The 23904-nt window shown below is 42.6% G+C and overlaps 1 protein-coding gene across 1 annotated transcript; it reads right to left on the reverse strand.

Annotated features, from left to right (window-relative positions):
- Window positions 1-1082: 1082 nt before the first annotated feature.
- Window positions 1083-2377, reverse strand: ARC (activity regulated cytoskeleton associated protein). Its single transcript, XM_030190023.1, has one exon. It carries the CDS (start codon window positions 2229-2231, stop codon window positions 1083-1085), a length of 1149 nt encoding a protein of 382 aa, XP_030045883.1. The 5' UTR covers window positions 2232-2377.
- Between the last annotated feature and the right edge of the window lie 21527 nt (window positions 2378-23904).

Below are 23904 nucleotides of genomic sequence, written 5' to 3' on the forward strand. Positions count from 1 at the left end.
CTCATATATGCCGCATTTTGCTTTAGGGATTAAACATCTCAAAGAGATGGTTGGATTTTGTGATTTATGCAGACAATTTGGCATAAGCATGCCTCACTTTTGTAAGAAACTAAAGCAAAACTGTGACAGCACAAGGTGCTCATTTCTCTTCATCTTGTATGGGTGGTTTGGGAAGGGGTGAGTTAAATGGACCATGGCCCCCATGGTCTCTCGCAACTATGTAGAAAGAGTTGCATTAGCACCAGTTTGAAACTTGTAAGCAGTATGAGCACTGTTGCTCCACTAACTATATTGCCATTACATTCAATTTCCAGCTGTGCCCTGTCTGCCTCCTAATTAAACACCTGATTGAGATCCGCTTAAAACCCCACTGAGGAACAAAGCAATGATCACTTTGCAAAGATCTGAAGCCTGCCTATTAACCTCACGTCTCCAGACCTGAGGCATGCAAGACTTAGGGAAGAGATCACAGCTTTCTGATGCACACAATAGTTTGCAATCACGCCCAGTAAAAGTTTTGATTGGGATCACTTCCTTTCTATTACTTTTTTCAACTTCCTGTGTACCAACATCCCATTTCCTGTAGTTTCTACAGGAATGCATCTGTGCAATTTGCTTGTGCTCAGCTAATATGCAAGCATTCTTGCAGGGCACACGTGACCTCATTCTAACTCAACTACAAATCTAACTCCTAAGAATGACAAGAGAGCAACACTGCAGCCTCCTGGAGTTCCTCATGGAACTAAGTCTGCAGGATAATCGCAAATACCATTTAAAATCACTGCAATCACTCCCAAGTCATGCGTCTAAAATTTTGTGTATTTCAACTAGGAGAGGATCTTAATTTGTTTTGGTCAGACCTCTATTAATTTAGCAAGTCATATGTTATTACAAGACTTGAAGTCACATGGTTGAAGCAATTTGCTACTCAGTTTTAGGAAAAAAAAACAATTGCAAAGCAATTTTAGCTCAATGTACATTGAACCACTAGAGAAATTACTGTCAAAGTTCACAACAGTGACCGTAATTAATATTGAACATCTGCTTTCGTCAGATACCCTTCATACCCCTGATGCTGGGGATTAAGCTTTTTCAGCATATGATCCATCGTTATCATAAGGATTTGGTGTCATAATCTCCTCCAAGTTATACTTAGAATTGTCAGTTGGTTGATCTGCAGAGTCATCTTCCTCAGCAATTTTTTCATCTGACAAGTCAAAATCTAATTGAACTTCCTGTCCTCGCTGAACTAACTCTTCCAATGTCTTTGGCAGTGGAGGTTTCAAGTAGCGCCTAATCTCTGGATGGAGTGTGCTCATAATAAACTTAACCATATCTTCCTCATTGGCATCAGCATAAAGTCTGAGATAAAGTGCTCTTTTCCTCCAAACAAACTGATCCAGAGGTTCCCATCGCCTCTGGGGTAAGTCTAAGTCTCTCCTTATCGCCTCTCTAACTAGAAGTCTTTCACAGTATTGTAAGAATATCTTCTTAAACTCAGGCCATGTCTTCACTGTTTTCTCCCTATATTCCCACCACTTTTTGGCTGCACCTCTCATGTGATATTCAACTTGAGACAACCAAAGCTTTTCATTCCACCCCCTTGCCTTAAAATATTTTTCAAGGTTGCTGAGGAACTCTCGGGGGTCCTCTGTCATATCTGCTTCAAATTCAGGTACAATTGGGACATCCACTGAGATGACTACCCAGTTGTGTTCTTGACAAGGCTCAGGAAGGCTGGGCTGAGGTGCCATGAGGCTCAGTTTCTGATGCATAATTTCCCCTGCTTTTTTCTCTGTGTCTTCCATACCTGGAAGAGGCTTTTTGCTTTCTTCTAACTGACATGACCGGCATAGGGTACTTTCTGTTCTTATAATCCTTTTCTCAATGCGGCCAAAAACTGTTTTCCAAGTATTCATTTCCCTTTTAACCCACTTCTCTAGACGTTCCAAGGTACTCTGGCACCTTGTCAAGCATGCCTTGATGGACCTTTTCCACCTTTCAATCTTTGCCACAGGAGAATACCCATCTAGGTTAGAATTTAACCTGTATACTGATCTTTTAAAACCTACCAGCTCATCATCTACATGCTTTGAAACTGTTTCAAGAAGGTACATATGAGTTTTCCTGATCCTGTCCAACATTTCTGAGGGATGGCTGCTCCCTATATGTACTGCCACTGCTGGTGTAGAGTTTACTAAAGGAAGAGAAGATGCTGTCCTAATGGCCATACTGCCTGTCCCCTTCAGGTTAAGTCTGAAATCAAGGTTTGTTTGCTTTTTAAATAAGTGATACTGAAATCTAAACTACCACTACTTTTAACTTTTCTAGAAGTGTGACAAACTGACACAGAATTCAACAGGCCAAGATCCCCTTAGTCCCATTCATCCACTTACCCACCAAATGCTTAAGTTTAGATGCAAAAAGGACAGATAAGTTATTTGTCACCCCAGTAAGCACGTGCAGTCCGTTCAGAGCTTTTGGAAATCGTAGACAATTGTCCTGTCCTCTTCTACAGGTCAAGCCCAAGTTGCCACAGTTCTTGACTGTTGCATGTACCAGGAACTAGAAATGTTGCTCCGGAATGAAGTCCTTGACTGGATTGCTTATGCTGCCTGTGTAATCTTTAGAAAAAAACAAGAAAAAAAAAGGAAGAAAATCTACAGTAGACAAAATAAGCTATAATTTCCGGAGTATGCTTCAAATCGGCTGCTTCGTTGTAGAAAGTTAGCAAATCTGGTGAGCCTGGTTCCCCTTCTCAGTCTGCTCACGAGTGCAAGTTAAGCTACTCTTGCTAGCTCCTGCATCAGCTGCTCGGAACCTCGTTGTGTCTGTAGTTCTCTGATGCCGGTACTTATACTGTTCCTCCGAGCTCAACGTAAGAGCAGCGTGTTGCTATCCCACGTTTCCAGCTAACAGCTCATTGGACAACCAGAGCTGTCTCCTTGGCAACCATAATATTTGGAAAGCACTTCTCAGCTTCCTCCGTATGATTCAGCTAAGAACATGCTGTAGGTTTTGAACGCCCCTGCATGGGAAGGATGTGTCATTCTCTCTCTCTCTTTTTTTTTTTACTAGCTTTTCTCTTTTCAAAACCCCTAGGACACGTAATTCAGCAATCACTGGGAGACACTAGCTGCTGCCCCCAGATCATTATATATTCTCCCCACCTGAACCTGTGAAAGGGCTAATTTGTGGTCACCATAACTGCAAAAGTACAATTTGTCTCCCCCCCCCCCCTACACATTACTCCCACGTATGCCAGCAAGCTGTTTGCACCGCAGAGGCCAGAAGAGCAGTACAGTCTCAAAAGAAAGCCTTCACAATGGGCTTGAAAAAAAAATGTGTAGGTAGGAGGCAATCCTGTGTTTAATTACCAGGCGGGGGGTGGGGGGGGGGGGGCACCGGAAGAAGGAGTGTCTGATAAACTCCTATACTATCACACATAATAGAATCTGCTTTTTAAAGAAAGAAAGAAAAAAAACTATACAGAAATCCCCAGCCTGTTCTTTCACCAGTCACACAGCTCACAGCTGCTAATGAATCAAGGATCGATACTGGAAATTTGACAAGGTGCAAACAGAGGTATTTCACAGGGTACAGTATACACAGAGTCCATAGCAACTGGACCATGCAGTCATTCCCCCTCTGCCCCTTTCATAAAAGTACAGAATCTTTCTAGCAATGACATTTCAAAATCAGGCTAAGTGTAATAGTAATTCGCTGCTTCCCAGTTCTCAGGGTAATAGAAGCTTCAACATAAGATGGTTCTCAAGAAATCAGTTTGGCAAAGGGAAGAGGGATGTTCCATATGGAAGTTATGCAAAAAGTGGATTACGTGACAAGAGATGGAGAACTTGACTGTTTGCTTTTGAATTAATCAATGCAACCTCCTGATGTACAGATCTGAAAGAAAGTGTGACCTGCAAATCACTTGCCTTTCCTGCAATCCAGGGAGAATAACTTCCTTTGCTATCCCTTTCTTCAGAGATGAGGTGGTGGTGTGGAAGTGGACAAGACTGCAGAGGACAATGCATACACAAACACACAGAAGATGATGAAAGAATTTCCCTGAGAATCACCACCTCCATCTCCTTGTCAAGGGGAACCGATTGCATATGTATGCCCAAGTGTATCCCAGAAAGAAGGTCACTCAAGTTATCTGCAAAACATAATCCAGGATAGTCATTCGGGTGGGTTACTGCAACCTTCAAAAATGAATCACAGATCAACAAGGAAGAACTTCAATAGTTACATCTGGGAAAATAAGATGGGAGTACTTTGCCTAAGTATGCAGGAGAGTTGGCACTGATGATCTTTTGTCATGGGTTATGGTAGAGAGACTTGGTTAAGTTGAAGGGGGGGGGCATGTATTTAGCTTACAGCTTTCCTAAGAATTCAAGGTGAATTACGTTCTGGTACAGTACGAATAGGAAAGGGATAAGTGCCTCACCTAGACAGCCAAAAACTGGCTGTCTTAAATAGGCACATTTTCAGCTTGAAATTTAGGAGGTCGATACTCAGTTGGAGTTAATCGCATAGGAATGGCTCCTGCTTGCTACTTCCCACTGACCAGGTCCAGCCCAGATATTCAGTGGCACTTATCCAGAGAGCGCTGCCGAATATCTGCTCTGACTCGCTCAGTACTATCTGGTTAGTGGCAGGGAAGTTCAGGGGTAGAGACAGAAGTTAACTGGGCACTGCCAACATTTGATGCCAAGGCCCAGCTAACTATCCAGGCAAGTTGAGCCGGACAAAATCAACATCAGAACTGAAGGAATCATAGAATAAAGCCAGAGATCAGACAGAGTCTACAGTAGTACAGCAGGAAATTCATATGGACAGCTGTGAATGGACCATGCAGTTATCTTCCACTGTGTTTTTTTTTTAATCTCAGTGATACAAGAGATAAAACGAAAAAAAAAATAAGAAGTCTCTCTACTGCAATAATCAGGATTCCCTGAAAACAACAGATGGGTGAAATTCTTGCCTGATGGTTCATAAATGCGAGTGCTAAATTTGTCCAGATACAAAACTTCTGCCAGGAATTTTTTTTCTGTATGATTAACAGAGGCTTACTTAAAAGGTAAAATAATAAAGAACTGATATATCAAAGACATATAAGTCACGATACTTCCCCACTTCCACCACAATTAGGAATGAACAATTAGATTAAATGTGGGCTCTGTGGGGGCAGTTCTAGAAAGTGGTGCCTAGTGATATGAGCCATTTATGCAAGTCAAAGGCATCAGTAATTACTTCTACTACTTATCATTTTTATAACACTACTAAATGTACGCAGCACTGTACACTGGACATGAAGAGACAGTCCCTGCTTGAACCTTATCATGAAAGTACTCAGCCAGAGTCTGGGGAGAAAGTGAAGGGGGAGTTGGAGGTGAAGGCACTTTGAGGAGAGAGTTCAGTGTGGCAAAGAGACATCAAGGGTTTGAGCCAAGATAATTTGTCAACTGGATATAAAAGTCCTGTTTGGCAAGTGAAAGAGCAGACTGGAAGGAGGTCAGCAAGAATTTGAAATGTATGAAGTTAGCATGGGTACGGGATTTCAGCCAAAGGCGTTCGGCAGAACAGGCACAGGAACATAGGTAGTGGATTCTAGACATCAGCCAAGGCTGGGGTTTGGTACACCTTACAGAACAGGGAATGGGAGAAATGAGAATATCCAGAGCAGAGGAGAGAGTAGTATTATGGAAAGAGACAGGTCATTGCCTAAGTGCACTAGATGTTATTTTGTTAGGTACTGCATAAGTTCCATAGGGTCTAACTGCAAGGAGGGCATACAGGTGTTGTTGATAGGGCCCCATTTGGAGTTGTGTTCAATTTGGAGGCCATGTCTCATTAAGGACATCAAAAGACTTGAGGCGATTTATAGGAAGGTGACAAAATAATATGGAACTTGTGCCATAAGGCATTTGAGAAGAGACTTGAAAACCTCAATATGTATACTCTAGAGTAGAGATCTGCATGGGAACAGACTTAGCAGGAATTCCGTGGGTATCCCCCCAGGTCTACAGGACTCCCACGGAGATCCCCTCTAGGTCCACGGGCATCCCAGGGAATGGACACAGGTCATGTGGGGTTCCCGCAGAAGTGTAGTGCCGGGGAAGCCTACTTATCCTTTCCTTGTGTTTATAAGCCAGTTTAGGAAGTATAATAGCACTAAAAATATGAATGGATATTGTTGATAGCATTGAAATCCCTATAAGCACTGAGAGGGGAAATTATCTACATGGGCTACTGTTATTTTACCATAAGTTGGGTTATTTTAGTACAGAGGACAGGCAGGAATGAAGGAGATTACTTGCGGGGACGAACGGGGATGGTTTAGATTCCAATGGGAATGGGCATGGACGGGTAAACTTTCTATCCCCATGCAACTCTCTGCTCTAGAGAAGGGGTTTTCAACCCAGCCCTCGGGATACACATAGGTAGTCGGGTTTTCAGGATACTCACAAATAATATGCATGAGATAGATTTGCATGCCCTACCTCCATTGTATGCAAATTTATCTCATGCATATTCATTGATATCCTGAAAATTGGACTGGCTAGATGTGTCTCAAGGACTGGGTTGAGAACCCCTGCTTTAGATGAAAGGAGGTATGGGGGGGGTATGATATAGGCATTTAAATATTTTCAAGTTATTAATGTGTAAAAATGTCAGGAATAGGGAAGCAGTAGAACTAGAGGTCATGAGTTGAGTTTGCAGGGTGGGAGACTTAGGAGCAATGTCAAGAAATACTTTTTTCATAGAAAGGCTGGTGGATGCCTGGAATGCCCTCCCATGGGATATTGTGAAGATGAAAACAGTGACAGAATTCAAGAATGCTTGGGATAAACTCAGAGGAACTCTATATAGGAAAAGGATGGAATCCAATTAAGGCAAAACTTAAATGACCTCATAGCTGGAGTGATCTTTGACAACAGCTTCAGAGGTTGGGAAGTAAGACCAATGCCAGGCAGACTTCTACAGTCTGGATCCCATAAATGGCAAAAATAGATCAGGATCAAGGCTGGAGTAGGCTTCAACAGCAACTTCAGAAGTTGGGAAGAAAGACTAGTGCCAGGCAGACTTCTATGATCTGTGCCCCAAAATTGGCACAGAACCTAAGTAATACCAGTGTTTAGTCATGAAGAAGTGGAACCTGTGCAGACTGCCAGATTCAATTCTGGCCACCTTGTTGGGCAAAGTGGCGAGTCTTTATCTGCCGACAATTACTATGTTACTGTTAGGCAGGCAGAGCATAGGAGAATCATGGGCGTGTCTCCCAGTTATGCATGTAGTTTATTGAATACTATAAACTATGCATGTCACTTGGCACAGCTAAATACCAACTTATGCCTGCCATTGAAATGGCGTAGGGGACACACTTACACATGGGTAGGTCAATACCAATCTTGCGCTACTGTTCTATAATGGAATCTTGGTGCCAAGATACTGTTCTAGAATTGGCACTAATTATTGGGGCATCTACACAGAGGTACCAATTTATAGAATTGCCTTTTTTTCCTTTAAACCTTTGTATATGGCTGAGGAAAAGGGCTCAGCTACATTCAAATGAAATGAAGAGTATCCCAGTATTATCTGTAACTCCTTGCAATGACACCTTCCAAGAGGGTAGAATCAATGCCCTTTCAGTTTGTGCAAACACAAACACTGCTAACACCATGTTTCCTTCTGAGCTCTTCTCCCTTGAGTCTATGACTGCCAGTTTTGCCTTCTTCCCAAATGGTAAACACAGGCATGACATGTCTAGTGCATTTGATCTAGTAGATCATGAAATATTGTTAAATATCATGGGCTGCTATGGTATAACAGGAGCAGTATTAAAATGGTTCAGACGTTTTCTGGCCAATAGATCTTATCAAGTGAAAATGAAGGGTGAATTATCTTCAGAATGGCCTCCTAAATGTGGTGTACCTCAGGGCTCACCATTGTCCCCTATTTTGTTTAATAGGGATGGTTTATCTGGGATCGAAACTAGAGGCATTGGGTTTATGCCCATTCATCTATGTAGATGACATGATTTATATTCCAAAGGCCAATCAAGTACTGAAATGCTTGGAAGTCTGGGCCATGTCATCTAGATCTGGGTCATATGTCAATGCAAAATGTACCTAGTAATCTATGGGTTTTCTCTGTTTATAGTGCAGTAAATTATCCCTAGGTGTTTTAAATGAATCTGAAGTTTTCTTGGTGATGATTGTAGGCATTTCATTTTTATTTGAAGGATTCTTTGAAGGTCTTGATCCCTATCTTTCAGGTCAGAATACATATGGTGGTACTCTGTGATTAGGCTTGTTTATCAGTCATTATTTGTTTTTTTTTGGGGGGGGGAGGGAGTTAAATACATGTAAATGATCACTAGATGGACTGTGCACAGCAGCTCTTGGGACCTACAGATGTTGCATAGAGTGGGAGACCTTTCCTTTCCTCCTTATATTGCAGTTCTGAGGGGTTGGGCCAAGATTATTCTTCAAAACTCTAGTTCCTGGATCTATACTCTATACTCTCAGCATCTCTCACCCATTTTCTTAGGCACCCAGTCAATTCAACAAACTCCACTGCCCATGCCAGAAGATTATGTATAAATAACAAGTAATGGATATAAGTGTATCTATTGGTATCACAAATAGAAGGCAAAAAAGCAAAAAAACAAAAATAAAACAAACAAGTCTGGCTAATTTTCTTCTTTTTACAAGCTCCTCATTTGGTTGACCATCTGATTTCTTTTCTGTTCTCTACATTTTTGATTCTTTCTTCAGAATCCTCTGTTTTTCTGGACTTTCTGGATCCTTGGCTAGTATTCCATTCTCCTTCCTGAGGAATGAGGAGGGAAGGAGGAGAGAGGGTGGAATGCATGCTTTTTGGACAAACTGGTACCCCCTCCCCCCAAGGTGGGGAGAGAGATTGAGAGAGTACGGTGATATGCAGGGATGGGGTCATTTTGTTTGGTTGCTCAAGGTGGGTTCTGGGGAATTTTAGGTTCAACATCTACCTTTTTTTAGCTGGGTGGGGTGGGGGGGTGATGGTTGAGAGCTGAACTTATGACTGCTATAGCATGACTGCTATAGCTGTTTCTTTCCTTCCTCTTCTTATGATAGAGGTAGGGTTGGGGAGAGATGGGCATGAGAATTAGGAGGAAAGAAGCTGGGTTGAATCTCTGTAGGGGTGTAGTTAACAATGTGGGCTACTATTAAGGCATGATATTTTACCACTAAATCGTGCTATTTTAGCACAGGTCCCATTTTATGCAATGAGACCCAGTTAATAATATCTAGGATTAACAGTTAAATAGCATTTTTTAACAGTAGCCCACACTGATAACTTCTTCTCTGGAGTGGTATAAATTAGGATGGATTGCCTGTCTGTTGTCAGGCTGAGATGTATTGCTATTAAAAAACAGTAAAAGAGAAAATGACCCAAAAGGATTAGTGAAAGACGTGATCAGCAGGTCATTAATGGGAAAGTCCACTGAGTTCAGCGCACCTCTAAACCTGCTATCCGTATCTGTTGGACTCTGGAAGAGTATGGAGGGGGCTACAGCACTCTACATATATGTTGCTGTTATATGCTTCATTTGCAAGTCGGCTCCTTCTATCAGAGATATAACACCAGGCTAGATGACCTTCTGACCTGGGCCAGATTCATGCAGTTGATAATACTGCATATTGTGTCTGCAAAAGGCAGTCTCAGTAAAAAGCTATCCAATGATATATGATATGATATGTCACATACAGTTTTCTTAGGACAGCTGAGTTTATCAGTAACAGACTTAAGGGCTGAAAACAGGAAGTGATAGGTGGCACACGGTGCCTGCAGTCTGTTACCAAAGAGAAAAGACCGCTGCGGAGGCTGTTCCTCTGTCAAGTCTAAGCAGAACAAAACAAGAGAAAAAAAATAATAAAAAGGAATCCTTGAGCTTCCTGTAAGGAATCTGTGCCCAAAAAAGGCATGAGGAATAGCACATGTTGGCTTCCAGTCTGTGTTTTGACAAGGCATTACCAGCGCGTCACAAGACTGCCTACGCTATTTTTTCTCACAAGAAACACCACATTAGGATTTTAGATGTTGTCGGAAGTGGTGTGGAGACTGCAGGGGAGACTACAGGGAAGCGTGATTTCAAAATATGCCCCAGTTTGAAGAAATTTGTTACTTTTACCCTTTAAACCGATGAATTCTAATTCAGCCCTTAGCCTGTCTGTTTTTAACGGTATCTGTAAAGAATATGCATGGGATATATTTAGAAACACCATGTCTTGAATGCATGCTTAAAAAACTCATACATATTCATTGTGAATAGTCTGGAAATCGGATCAGCTATGGTATTCCCGAGGACCCAGAGGGGAAGAAGTGCTCTCAGTTTTGGAGATGTTTTTAAAGAGAAATGTATTCAAAAGAAGATTAATCATGAAAACTTTAGTCTGTACCTTCAGTATGTAAAGATTTCTATATTAGCATGCAAAGTCTCCACAATTTTATTCAGGCTATGCTAGTCCCACACAATTGGATTTCCAGTGAACCTATCCTTGGGCTTCTTCGAGCCTCTAATATGCTAGAATAGCCTGGGCTTGCACTGTATCTATTTGCATGCAAAGTTCTTGCAGTGAGGGACTTTTTGCAGTATGATAAATACTTTTGAAGCTGTTATGTCATTTTTGATGGGTTTATTATGATATGGGTAACCAGTCTATGCCTCCTCTTAGATTCAGTTTCTCATTAAGCTGGTCTAGCTTGTACTTCAATTTGGTTTGACATTTGTATTTTCTGACCTAGTTTGGTTTTGCCTAGATCAGAGTTTCCCCCATCTTTTTTTGTTGTGTGGACCCCTTATTAACCTTCAAAAGGTTCAAGAACCCCCTTTCTATCCCCATTACTCTTTCCAGACCTCCTTCCCTTGGCACCAAGACTCTCCCCGTCAGCCCTCTTTTTCTCCGTTGGCTTTCCTATCTGCATCAGTTTCTCTCTCTCTCACTCCACTCAGTGTCCTTTATTTTCTCTTTAGCTAGTCCCCACTATTAGTATCGCTCCAGAACTACTGATGCTGCACCGCTATTCCCAGGCCCCATATCCTGATGCTGGTTCCAGAGCTCCTACTTCTGGCCCCCATAGCTGCCTCTGATTCCCCCCCACCCCCCACCCCCAAATACATGCACACAAACATTTACACTGTCACTGCTGGCCCAACCTCCACAACCACTTCTTCCAGTCAGTGCAGCCTCCTCTGATCTCGCCTCCACAGATGCTGCTTCTTCCATCCCCCGCAGCTTCTGATACTGCTACCACCATGTCCGCAGCCACTGCTGCATCCTGCCTTTACAGAAGATTCTGTATTCTGCTTGCATGGATTATAGCAGAATGAAAGGACTTTTTTTTTTTCTGGGAACCACAGGTCAGGAACCACTGGACTATATTACTGAAGTGAGACATAGGACATTGAAATGAGACATCTTGGATTTCCAAAGCAAGTGCCACTAGTTGGCATGGAGGGGCATAATCGAACGGGGCCAGCCATCTATAAGGGTGGCCATCTCTAATGACGGCCCCGTCAAGCGGCGTACCCGACCGTATTATCGAAACAAGATGGCCGCCCATCTTTCGTTTCGATAATACGGTCGGGGACGCCCAAATCTCAACATTTGAACCGCCTTTAGAGATCGCCGGCGTTAGAGATGGCCGCCATTGATTTTCGCCGATAATGGAAACTAATGGCGGCCATCTCAAACCTGACCAAATCCAAGCCATTTGGTCGTGGGAGGAGCCAGCATTTGTAGTGCACTGGCCCCCCTCACATGCCAGAACACCAACCGGGCACCCTAGGGGGCACTGCAGTGGACTTCACAAATTGATCCCAGGTGCATAGCTCCCTTACCGTGGGTGCTGAGCCCCCCCACCCCCCCCCCCAAACCCACTTCCCACAACTGTACAACACTACCATAGCCCTTAAAGGGTAACGGGGGGCACCTACATGTGGGTACAGTGGGTTTTGGGTGGGTTTTGGAGGGCTCCCATTTACTACCACAAGTGTAACAGGTGGGGGGATGGGCCTGGGTCCACCTGCCTGAAGTGCACTGCAGTACCCACTAAAACCTGCTCCAGGGACCTGCATACTGCTGTCATGGAGCTGGGTATAACATTTGAGGCTGGCATAGAGGCAAGCAAAAAAAAGTTTAATAATTTTTTTGGGGTGGGAGGGGGTTGGTGACCACTGGGGGAGTAAGGGGAGGTCATCCTCGATTCTCTCCGGTGGTCATCTGGTCAGTTCGGGCACCTTTTCAAGGCTTGGTTGTGAACAAAAAGGGACCAAGTAAAGTCGGCCAAATGCTCGTCAGGGCCGGCCTTCTTTTTTCCATTATCGGCCGAGGCTGGCCATCTCTTAACCACGCCCCTGTCCCGCCTTCGGTACACTACTAACACGCCCCTTTGAACTTTGGCCGGCCCTGCAACGGAAAGGAGTTGAAGCTGGCCAAAATCAGCTTTCGATTATACTGATTTGGCCGGCCTTAGGAGTAGGCTGGCCATCTCCCAATTTGTGTCGGAAGATGGCCGGCCTTCTTCTTCGAAAATAAGCAGCAGGATAGTTTGCCAACTGGGAGCAGACTGGAAGATTTCTTGTGATCTCCCCAAACCTTCCACCAAACCTATAACTATTGACAGCCATGTGAGCACAGTTAGATGTTCTATGGGCATCAGCTCAGGGCAGCTCTTATCCCAGTTGAATGAACTCAGGAGTGGAGGAGTGGCCTAGTGGTTAGAGTGGTGGACTTTGGTCCTGGAGAACTGGGTTCAATTCTCACTGCAGGCATAGGCAGCTCCTTGTGACTCTGGGCAAGTCACTTAACCCTCCATTGCCCCAGGTACAAATAAGTACCTAAGCCACATTGAGCCTACCACGAGTGGGAAAGCGCAGGGTAAAAATAAAAAAATATTTGTCAGGGTTGCTGGCAGAAATTGGTCCTGATTCAGCTAAGGATAAGGTATCTATCAGTGATTTTAATGAATTCAGCAAAATCAACTAAAGCTGAAGTCATCAAAAACTGAGTCTTTAGGTCAGGGTTAGTGGAATTTCTTTTTGTTGGGGGGGAGGACTCTACCCCCAGCTCCAACATCTCCCCTTCCCTACCATCCCATAGCCCCCCCCCCCCCCCCAACCATGACATCCAACATCCTGCCCTAACTCTGAACCATCACCATGGTGTCTAGCATTTCTTACCTCTTTCTCTCAATCACCCCTTCCTTGTGGTATCCAATATTTCTTTCCTTCCCTGCCTCTCAAACCCTTTCCCACCATGGTGCCTAGCATTTCTTCCCTCCACCTCTCTCATCCCCTGCAATGTGTTTAGTACTGTACTTCCATCCCCTGGGGTGGCAATACATGTCTGAAATAGGAAGTTCAGAGGGAAAAGGAGCAGGTAGGCCTTGAGCATGTGCAGGTGCTCAAGGTCCCACACCTGCCAGCCCCAATGCTTTTGATGCTGTGCTGGTTGGATTATCACTGCCCCAGAGGGAGTGAGGTTAGATACTAAAAATGTTATGGGTGGGGAGTGGAGAGAAGAATTTAGGGTGGAGGGGGGTGCTGTGGCACCTGTGAATTCCTCTGATTCAACAGTGAGTTTAAAAATTATCCAGCCTTTAGTAGTTAATCAGAAGGAGATGGTGAAGAGTCTAGCATTTATTTTGGATAAGGAGGACCTCTCAATGAAGCAGCAGGTTCTTTCTGTAGTGTAGTGTAGTGTAGTGTAGTGTAGTGCAGGTTTTTGTGGTCTCAAGCAAATTCACCAATTGCAATCTTTCCTTCCCGTTGCTAATTTAAGGAAACTTCATTGGCTCATTTGTTTGAGAAGGCTGAGAGAGCAGCAGTGGGGAGGGGAACGGGGCAGCCCAGAATTGCACAGATTTTCTTTCTTCTTCAGGTCTCCCCCTTCCCCCACCCCAAGTAATTTTTACTTAATTAATCAACATGTTTTCAGTCTTTGCTGTTTCTGGCTCCATTTACTTAGGATGTTTCCTCATTCTATGACCTCTTTGTTGTTCTTTTAATTATATTTATTTATTTATTTATTTATTTATAAGGCAATTCTATAGATAAGCACCAATGAGTAGGTGCCAAATACCCAGGTATGTTACAGAATATTTGCACCAATGTGGGTAACAGATGCCACTGATTGGCATTTACCCACGTATACAATAGTTGCTATTCTTACCATATGCGGGCGTTATCATTAACATTTATGTACAAGGGAGCATACAAGTGGGCAAAGTATTTTCAGACAAGGGGCAAGTTTACCTGATTCACACATAACTTACAGAATGCCGTCAATTACACACTACTGTGGTATCACATAGCCGCCGTAGACAAAACAGCGAAGATGACAAAAAATAAAAATATGAAAAAGACGACACTTCAAAAAATATGAAACTTAAAACTTGAACAGTTCAAAATGGAAATTGATATGTACAGTCAGGGCATCTCATAATTTCAGGTCAGCTTCAGACACAGTCTCCTTTCATTGCAACACTTAACACGGACACTCATGGTACATCAGTTGCACGGTTTCTCTTTCATCCCTGTCCCATCCCAGTTCAGGATTACTGTCATTGAATGTCCTGCCAGAAGTGAGGCTCTCCCACTCCCACTTCTCCTACCTGAGGTGTCTTTTAGCCCGAGAACTCCTTCTTGTTCCCATGTGAGGAACTCCCCACAGGCACCCTATCCTCTAAAACAAGGTTTCATCCACTGAATAATCCAGAAGTTCTCCCTCTTGTATCCAGGACTTCCCCCTTGGGGCTTGGGTCTCGGCAGGGGTGGGCAACCAAATACCAGAAATTTCTCAATATAATCTCTTTTAACTCTTGACCCTGCCCATTAGGGCTGGCCCTTCTCAAATCCACCCACCAGGCTGGGAGTCCCAGCCCCTGTTGTCTTAGTGACCTCCCTGAAAATCCTCCCTCCCACTGCCTTATACAGGGGCACTTTTCAGAGAAGTCACATGGGGAATAGTGTTCAAAAGTCTCCTGTATTCCAGATATTTATGTGGTCCTATTTGACCACCAAATGTTTCTGGTAAGGCACTGAATATTGATGCCTAACCGGATAAGTTGCACGATTTAGCTGGTTATATGCTAGGTGCTAACTGGCAATATTCAGCAGAGATAACCAGCTATCTGCCACTGAATATTTGCGGTTAGGCACAGATATGATATTTAAGCTGTCAGCAGCCACCGGTTAAGTAGCTTTGAATATCAGGAGGTTAGTCTCTTACCTGTAGCAGGTGTTCCTCAAGGACAGCAGGAATCCTCACAAATCCTTTCTCCTCACCAAAGAGTTGAATTCTAAGAAGCTGTCCAGCATGACTGTGACAGGTAGAAAGAAGGGCATATGTGCATTCTTAAAAGTTGTCAAAGAAGCTGCAGAAAAGTTCCTGTGTGGGTTCTGTTGGATAATGTCACATATGTGAAAGAATTCTTATCCTGTTGTCCTTGGAGAACATCAGCTACAGGGATCAGCCCTAGGGAGCACTGCAGTGGACTTTCTAAATTGTTCCCAAGTCCATAGCTCCCTTCCCTTGGTTGCTGAGCCCCCCAAATCCCCCCAAAACCCATTCCCCACAACTGTACACCACTACCATAGCTCTAAGGGGTGAAGGGGGCACCTAGATGTGGGTACAGTGGGTTTTGGGTGGGTTTTGGAGGGCTCCCATTTACCACCACAAGTGTAACAGGTAGGGGGAGGTGGACCTGGGTCCGCCTGCCTGAAGTGCACTGCAGTACCCCCTAAAACTGCTCCAGGGACCTGCATACAGTATTGCTGTCAGGGAGCTGGGTATGACATTTCAGGCTGGCACAAAATGTTTTACATTTTATTTAGGGTGGGAGGGGGTTGGTGACCACTGGGGGAGTACGGGGAGGTGATCCCGATTCCCTCCGGTGGTCATCTGGTCATTTGGGGCACCTTTTTGAGACTTGGTCTTAAAAATAAATGGACCAAGTAAAGTTGGCCAACTGCTCTTCAGAGCCAGCCTTTTTTTTCCCATTATCGGCCGAGGACGGCCATGTGTTAAGCACGCCCCTGTCCCGCCTTCACTACATCTGCAACACACCCCCTTTTCACTTTAGCTGTCCCTGCGATGGACTGCAGTTGAGGCTGGCGAAAATCGGCTTTCGATTATGCCGATTTCGCCGGCCTTGAGAGATGGGTGGCCATCTCCCGATTTGTGTCGGAAGATGGCTGCCCTTATCTTTCGAAAATAAGCTGGATAGTTACATAGTAAATGATGGCAGATAACGACCTGTACGGTCCATCCAGTCTGCCCAACAAGATAAACTCATTTTACATGGTATGTGATATTTTATGAAGGTAGGCCCAGAGTGGTGGTGGTGAAAGGAGAGCAATGCTTAGGGAAGGGTCTGGACTAAGGGAGAGCCTTGATGGGGAGGTCGGGATTGGCAAACAGGGACATCACAGGCAGGCCCATTAAGATGCGAGCCAGGATCTTCAAGCCATGGCATTGCAGCCCAGTGCTCCGGATGGTTAAATAACCCCAACCTTTTGCTGGTGTTATTTTTCTGGTAATAATGCAACTTGTGGTGTTCACTGAAAGCTACATTCTTACATTTTCTACTAATGATCTGTTTTACATGTATTTGTGTATTTTGCACCTCATTAATATGTAACCGATGTGAGTTAACTAATGCTGCGTTATGGCAACACAACTTACTTTAGTGCCCATTAATCATTTTAACCAGCAAATAACACACAATATAGCCATACTGCAGCTTGATAACTCTCCCCCCCCCCCAAGTTTGTTAGTTGTTTTTATATAAAGAAATGGTGAATGATGAGCATAAAAACCAAGTTGAGGACCATGGCTGGAATGACATGCACTTGATGTTGATGAAGTAGCCTACCACTCCTTCCCTCCTCTTGACCAGGTTCACAAGAGGCTGAACTTAATTCAAAACCAGCTCACCCATCATTTCTAGAAAGCCCACCGCTATTCACAAATCAATTTAGGTGATGTGTCATATAACATTCTGCATCATCTCAGGTTAAAAGCTTCTAATATCAATCAAATCACGTTATTAACCTTGGATCTCTATTTGCATTATTTATTGATTTGTAGAAAGGTCTATATTATATCTAATATTGTGCCTACCATTTTAAAAATGAGGAACTGTTGCTAGGAATTTTAGTTTAATAAAAGGGGGGGGGGGAGGGAGGGGGAGAGAAGAAAAACTTATCTTGCAGTAAGCAGCCTGTAACTGAGATCTGTCATTTCTGCTTTTGTACAATGTGGGGACTGAGAAGTAGTAATTTTCCACTCCCTGTGGATGTACTTCAGCACTTTCCTCAGCAGCTGTCCTCCTGCTAAGAGCAGTCTTTCTGTTAGTCACCATTCACAAACACCCACTGCCTGACTAATTTCTCTGACTCACGCAGTTCCTAGTGAATCCTTTGCCTGTCTATGCCAGCATTGCCTTACTGAAAAGTTCACAGGCACAAATTCAGCAGGAGTTTCTAGTTTTAAGATGAAGGAATGTCTACCTACCTGCCTGCCTGCTAACTTCAGTATTTTGAGAGATGCTTTGCTGATATGTTGTATGGGGTCAATCTGGGAAACTCTAACTAGTCAATATTCAGCTGGCACTGCCCGTTTAAATGCTGCGGAATATTAGCAGTTAGGTAAGACTAGGGGGCATGCAATGAAGCTACAAAGTAGTAAATTTAAAATGAATCAGAGAAACATTTTCTTCACTCAACATGTAATTACTCTGGAATTTGTTGCCAGAGAATATGGTAAAGGCAGTTAGCTTAGCAGGGTTTTAAAATAGTTTGGACATCTTCCTAAAGGAAAAGTCCATTATTAAAATGGACTTGGGGAAAATCCACTGCTTATTTCTGGGATAAGCATCATAAAATGTTTTTTGGGATCTTACCAGGTATTTGTGACCTGGATTGGTCACTGTTGGAAATAGGATGCTGGGCTTGATGAACCTTTGGTCTGTCCCAGTATGACACTACTTATGTACTTATATACTTAGGTGGCCATAAGTGATTTACGCAGACAGGAATCTCTCCTGCTCCCTTAATCACTTTGAATCTCAACTGGTAAGTTCATATGTGGGGAGAGGGTCTATAATAATCTTATTGATTGACCTCCCACTCAGAAATGCCCTGACAGACACTCAAAACTACTTTTATTCTTACGACACAAGATTCTCCTATCTCACAACCCAGGTCTGGAACACCCTCCCCATAAACATTAGGAGAATAACCGACTACCTTACATTTCGGAAAATGCTAAAAACATAACTCTTCACAAAATATTTTACCAACACAGGATAAGCCTCCAATGACCAAGCACATAATCCGACAATGGCGCCCTAGTCACACTTTGACTGACTCAACATCAACAATGACATCTCCTCGTATAACAACCCTGAACCTCGCTCTCCATAACAACATACAACTACTCTAATATTCAGTATGTACTCTATTTACACCATGGACTTGTCTATAATAGTTCTTAATCTTCACTATTAACTTGTTGATTGTAGCCTCTCTCTTACAATACAACTGTTACACAGTAGATTTGTTGTCACAGTAGGTTCCCTGCTACTCTGTAACCCTGATTATTATTACAGTTCTCTATTTGATTCATTATCTTAGTAGGTCTTTTGTTACACTGTAAACCTGTTGAATGCAGTTCCCGGTTACAATGTGAACCACATTAACTGATTCTACTGCACTGTGAGCCACACAGAACCAAACTCAATTTGGATAATGTAGAATATAAGACTAAATAAATGGAAATAGAAATAATAATAATAGTCCTTTTCTGGGCTGAATGGCTTCAAATGCATTTCCTTTCTCCTCCTAACTGGATATGATTTATACTATTTATCTTCTGTTACTGGTGGGGAATCTCTGAAGAACTCCCTCTGTGATTTTTCTGGCTTCAAGATGGGGGCATGGGCTCAACTCTCTTTTCAGAGGAGCCTCTTTGGACCTGCAGACAAATGCCTTTTTCTTTGGTTAGAGCTCTGTAGTAGCTCATATCTGATTGCTGGAACCCCTGATGCTCAGGAGCTAAGAGTCCTGAGGATTCCTACAGCCAAATTCCTTTCCAGTGTCCTCCTTAGTTCCCAATTTTAGATTGCCTAAATCCCCCAAGTTCAAAACAGCTCCATCAATTACAACTACAATTGCATTTATATTTTGCTAATTACCACCTGGTTCAATGCGGATTACAATAAAAGCGAACCAGTCAATCAGACTGGGAAGTTACAAAATGTACACAACTAATAAACTATATATTAAAAAAAAACTTTAAAAAAATCACCAAAATCAATTACCCAGAAATCAAGTAAAAAAGTAGGCATTCAGTTTCTTCCTAAACCTTACATATGGCCCTGTTTACTAAGCTGTGCTATCGGCATGCTAGCATTTTTAGCAAGTGCTAAAATTTAGCACACGCTAATACTAGATACGCCAGTAGTAATATACGGGCATCTCTAGCATTTAGCATGCAATAAAAATGCTAGCACACTTTAGTAAACAGGGCCCATAATCTACCTCCAGTCTGACTCCATTTGGTAGAGTTCCAAATACTGGCTGCCTGGTATGAAACAGACAAAGTATGTGCATGCTCAAATTTCATTCACAGCCTCACAGCTTCGAAGTAAAATTTAATTTTAATCAACTCTCCACCTGAAGACCCTTTCTGAAAGAAGGACAAGATAATATAGACCTTAATGATATAGGAGATAGCCTATATATGATGTTAAATACCCAAACGCATACAGTGAACATTGTTCTAGTTTCCATATGGAGCCAGTGTAGTTGCCTTAATAAAGGAGTCACACTGTTGTATTTTGATGCTTGGAAAATCAGTCTTATGGCCGTATTCTGTAGTGTTTGCATGCAATGGAGCACTAACCTAGAGCAGCCTATATATAACAAATTACAGTAATCAAGCTGACTCAGGACTAATATTTGAACTACTAAACCTAATTGATATATGGAAAAATACTTTTGAATTCTTCTCAACTGTCGTAATTTTCCCCAAAAGTTTTCAATAAAGCATTGACCTGACTCTCAAAAGTTAACACTGGATTTTGTAATACCCCCAGCACATTCTTCAAACTAAGATTTTTTAATGAATAAATATTATTATTTAGTAGTGCTGTCATAATTCCCATCCACATCATTTTGGTCTTATCGTCATTTAGCTTAAGAAGATTCTTATACACCCATGATTCTACTACTTCTATACAACTCTGGATCAATGTAATTGGAGCAGATTCCTTGTTGTCAACCGGGATGAGTAATGTGATATCATCCGCATAGATGTAATAATTCACTCGCAAAGTGCAGAGATATCTATCTAAAGAGCACATTAACACAGTAAATAGAATCGGGGACAAAGGGGAACCCTGTGGTACCCAACTTATAGCTCTCCATGATTCTGAAAGTCAGCCATTATGTTTCACTTTTTAAGATCTGCACTTCAAACCCCCCTGTAACTAGGTAAAAACTCTAGCAGTTATTCCTAACTCATCTAATATATTCATTAACATAACAAGATCCACTATTGGGCTCATTTTCAAAACAGAAAAATGTCTAAAAAGTGGCATAAAGCAGCATTTGGACATTTTTCTCACAAAAACGTTCAAATCAGTATTTTTGAAACCTATTTTTAGACACTTTTCTATGAAGTCCGTCAGAAGTCCGTCCAAATCTCAAGGGGGCGTGTCAGGGGCATATTCAGGGCGGGACTTGGGCGTTCCTAAGACTTAGACATTTTTCAGCCATAATGGAAGAAAACAAAAACATCCAGGAATAAAACTAAGATGTTTTGAGCTAGACCTGTTTTTATTATGAGTAAGGCACAAAAAGGTGCTCTAAATAACCAGATGACCACCGGAGGGAATCAGGGGTGACCTCCTCTTATTCCTGCAGTGGTCACTATCCCCCTCCCACCCCCAAACAAATGTGATGAAAAGCATTACTTGCCAGCCTCTATGCCAACGTCAGACGTTATAGTCATTAGACTAGCCTGCAGGTCCCTGGAGTAGTCTAGTAGTTGTGCAGTGCACTGCAGACAGGTGGACCCAGACACCTACCTCCCCCCTACACTTATGGAGGAAACTGTGAGCTCTCCAAAACTCACTAGAAACCCACTGTACCCACATATAGGTGCCCTCTTCACCCATAAGGGCTATGGTAGTGGTGTACAGTTGGGAGTAGTGGATTGATTAACCTAACTAGTAAACCAATTACAAAACTAACTGGTGGAGATCTTAACAACTTTGATGGACAAACATTCAGAACACAATTTGAAGCTGAAAATGTTTTCAAAAGAACTGAAACGTCCAATGAGACCAGTCTGAAATCTGACCAAACCTTTATTGCTGTGAGGAGCTGAGTTCAGTTTTGCAACTTCTTGGGGAGTTTCACTGAACCGGTTCCAAAAACATCCATTCTAGGTTTTGTCCTTAGCTGCCTGCCAGCTGCACTTGAGTCCCAAGTCAAACAGCACTGTCTCTGTTTCAGATTTTACTTCAACCAGGATGGGAAACTCTAGAAATAAAGTAAGCTTAATATTCAGTTCTTTGTTAGCTCAAGGGAATGGGAACCTCTTTTTGTAGCGAGGTCCCCATCACACTCTATACTGCATGAAAATCATATTTTCATCCAGGTCCAGTCTGTCTTGCACCTGAAATGTTCATGCATTTCACTCCCTTGCTTAACCTGCTTTAAAAAAAGGTTTGGACGGCTTCCTAAAGGAAAAGTCCATACACCATTATTAAAATGGACTTGGGGAAAATCCACTGCTTATTTCTAGAATAAGCAGCATAAAATATATTGTACTTTTTTGGGATCTTGCCAGGCATTTGTGACCTGGATTGGCCACTGTTGGAAACAGGATGCTGGGCTTGATGGACCTTTGGTCTTCCCCAGTATGGCAATACTTATGTACTTAAGTTCTACATTTTTTTTTTGAGTTTTGAAATACTGGACATACAAAGCTTGGGTTGTAACTAGGATGCTACTGGCTGGTAGTGCATGAGTGTGAAAGAAGGAGGCCTTGTTAGTGGCAAATTTTGAGGCCAAAGAGGGGGACAAAGGAGGGGTTTTAACATTGGAAATCTTCACAGTCCATCAGCACCATCCCCCAGATTCTATAAATGGTGCCCAAATTTGGGCACGCTGCACAAATTAATTGGTCAATGAGCTCTTAACCATCGATAATTGGGTGCCAACAACCAATTACTGATGTCAGTTGGCACTCATTAAAATTTCTGTATGCATCTGGCTGCGTACTATTCAAACAGGCATGGCACCTAACTCTATTAGTGCATAACTCAAAAGGGGGCATGGCCATGAATATGTCAGAGGCATTCTGAAAAGTTGCATGCATAGTTATAGAATACTGCCTTAGCATGCCTAACTTGGGTGCCAGCATTTACACCAGGCATAAGTCTGGCACCTATTTTTTTTTCGGTGTCCATTTTTGACCGCCATTTACTGAATATGGTCCCATCTGCTCAGAATGAAAAGATTGAAAGAACTACACTAAACTTGCCCTTTGTCACTCTGTTAGCTGGCAATACCCAGCTCAAGTATGTAGCTTATAAATTGCCCATTGAGTTTACTTGCCTATGGGTACAAATCAAAACACACTTAGAGAAAATGGCAAGTATGAGACTATGGCAAATGATTTACAATAATAATAAGGACTGGAACAAGAAGTCAGTAAAGATGTCCAGGCAAAAAATAAATAAATACATCATATATAATTACAGCCCATCCAGTTTACTTTTAGATTCACCCTAAATTGGCTGTCTGGCCATGCCCCTGGTATATACCACATAGAAATGTACATTCTGACACCCAGGGGGTGCTGAAGGTATCACAAAGAACTAAGCTGAAAGATACAGATGAAGGAGCCTTGTGTTGTAGGGGCCCCAATTTGTGAAACAAAATTCCTTTGGAGTTGCAACAACTAAGCTGTTATGGAACTTTTAAGAAACACTTAAAACTTTGGATTTGTAATTTGTAATTAGGATTTGGGTGGGGGCTAAAAACTTGTGGGTTGATTGTAATGTACTATTTTTATTCATTGTATCTTGCCTTGAGCTCTGTAGAGTGAGGTGAGTAATCAAATGTTTTAAAGTAGAATAAGTACATACACAAATAGAGGCCAAAATTCCACCTAAGTGCTATTCTGCAAATACCCACTTAACTTATATAGCCCATATGTTTCTGCAGCTGATGCCATGGTTGTTGCAGTTGACCCAGTGTTACCTTGTCCAAGCAAGTAGAACTGATGTTTCAGCCATCACGTCACAGCATGATGGCTGAAACATTGGTTCTACTTTGACGTGGCAGACCTGGACAACCATAACAATCATTACATAGTGCATATTGAGCAGGCACATGGATGGCACTCACACTTATGCAAGTAAAATGATACTATAATTTATACACAGTTTCCAGCATTTAGGAGCAAGCTTTTATGCCAGCTTCCAAAATTTAGGAGTGAGCTTTTATGCCAGCTCTATTTTTTTTTTTGTTACATTTGTACCCTGCGCTTTCCCACTTCTAGCAGGTTCAATGCGGCTTACATATTATATACAGGTACTTTGCCTGCAGTGGGAATTAAACCCAGTTCCCCAGGACCAAAGTCCACCACACTAACCACTAGGCCACTCCTCCACACTAACCACTAGGCCACTCCTCCACACTAACATAATTGCTTGCACATAAATACAAAGCATGTACAAACCCAGTTAGTTGGTATTCTATAAAGGAAAGTAGACATTTATATTCCTTTATTGAATAGACTCCTACCGGGTGCCCTGTTAGAGAATTGCCCC

The sequence above is a fragment of the Microcaecilia unicolor genome, chromosome 1 (assembly GCF_901765095.1).
Source record: "Microcaecilia unicolor chromosome 1, aMicUni1.1, whole genome shotgun sequence".
Taxonomy (NCBI): domain Eukaryota; kingdom Metazoa; phylum Chordata; class Amphibia; order Gymnophiona; family Siphonopidae; genus Microcaecilia; species Microcaecilia unicolor.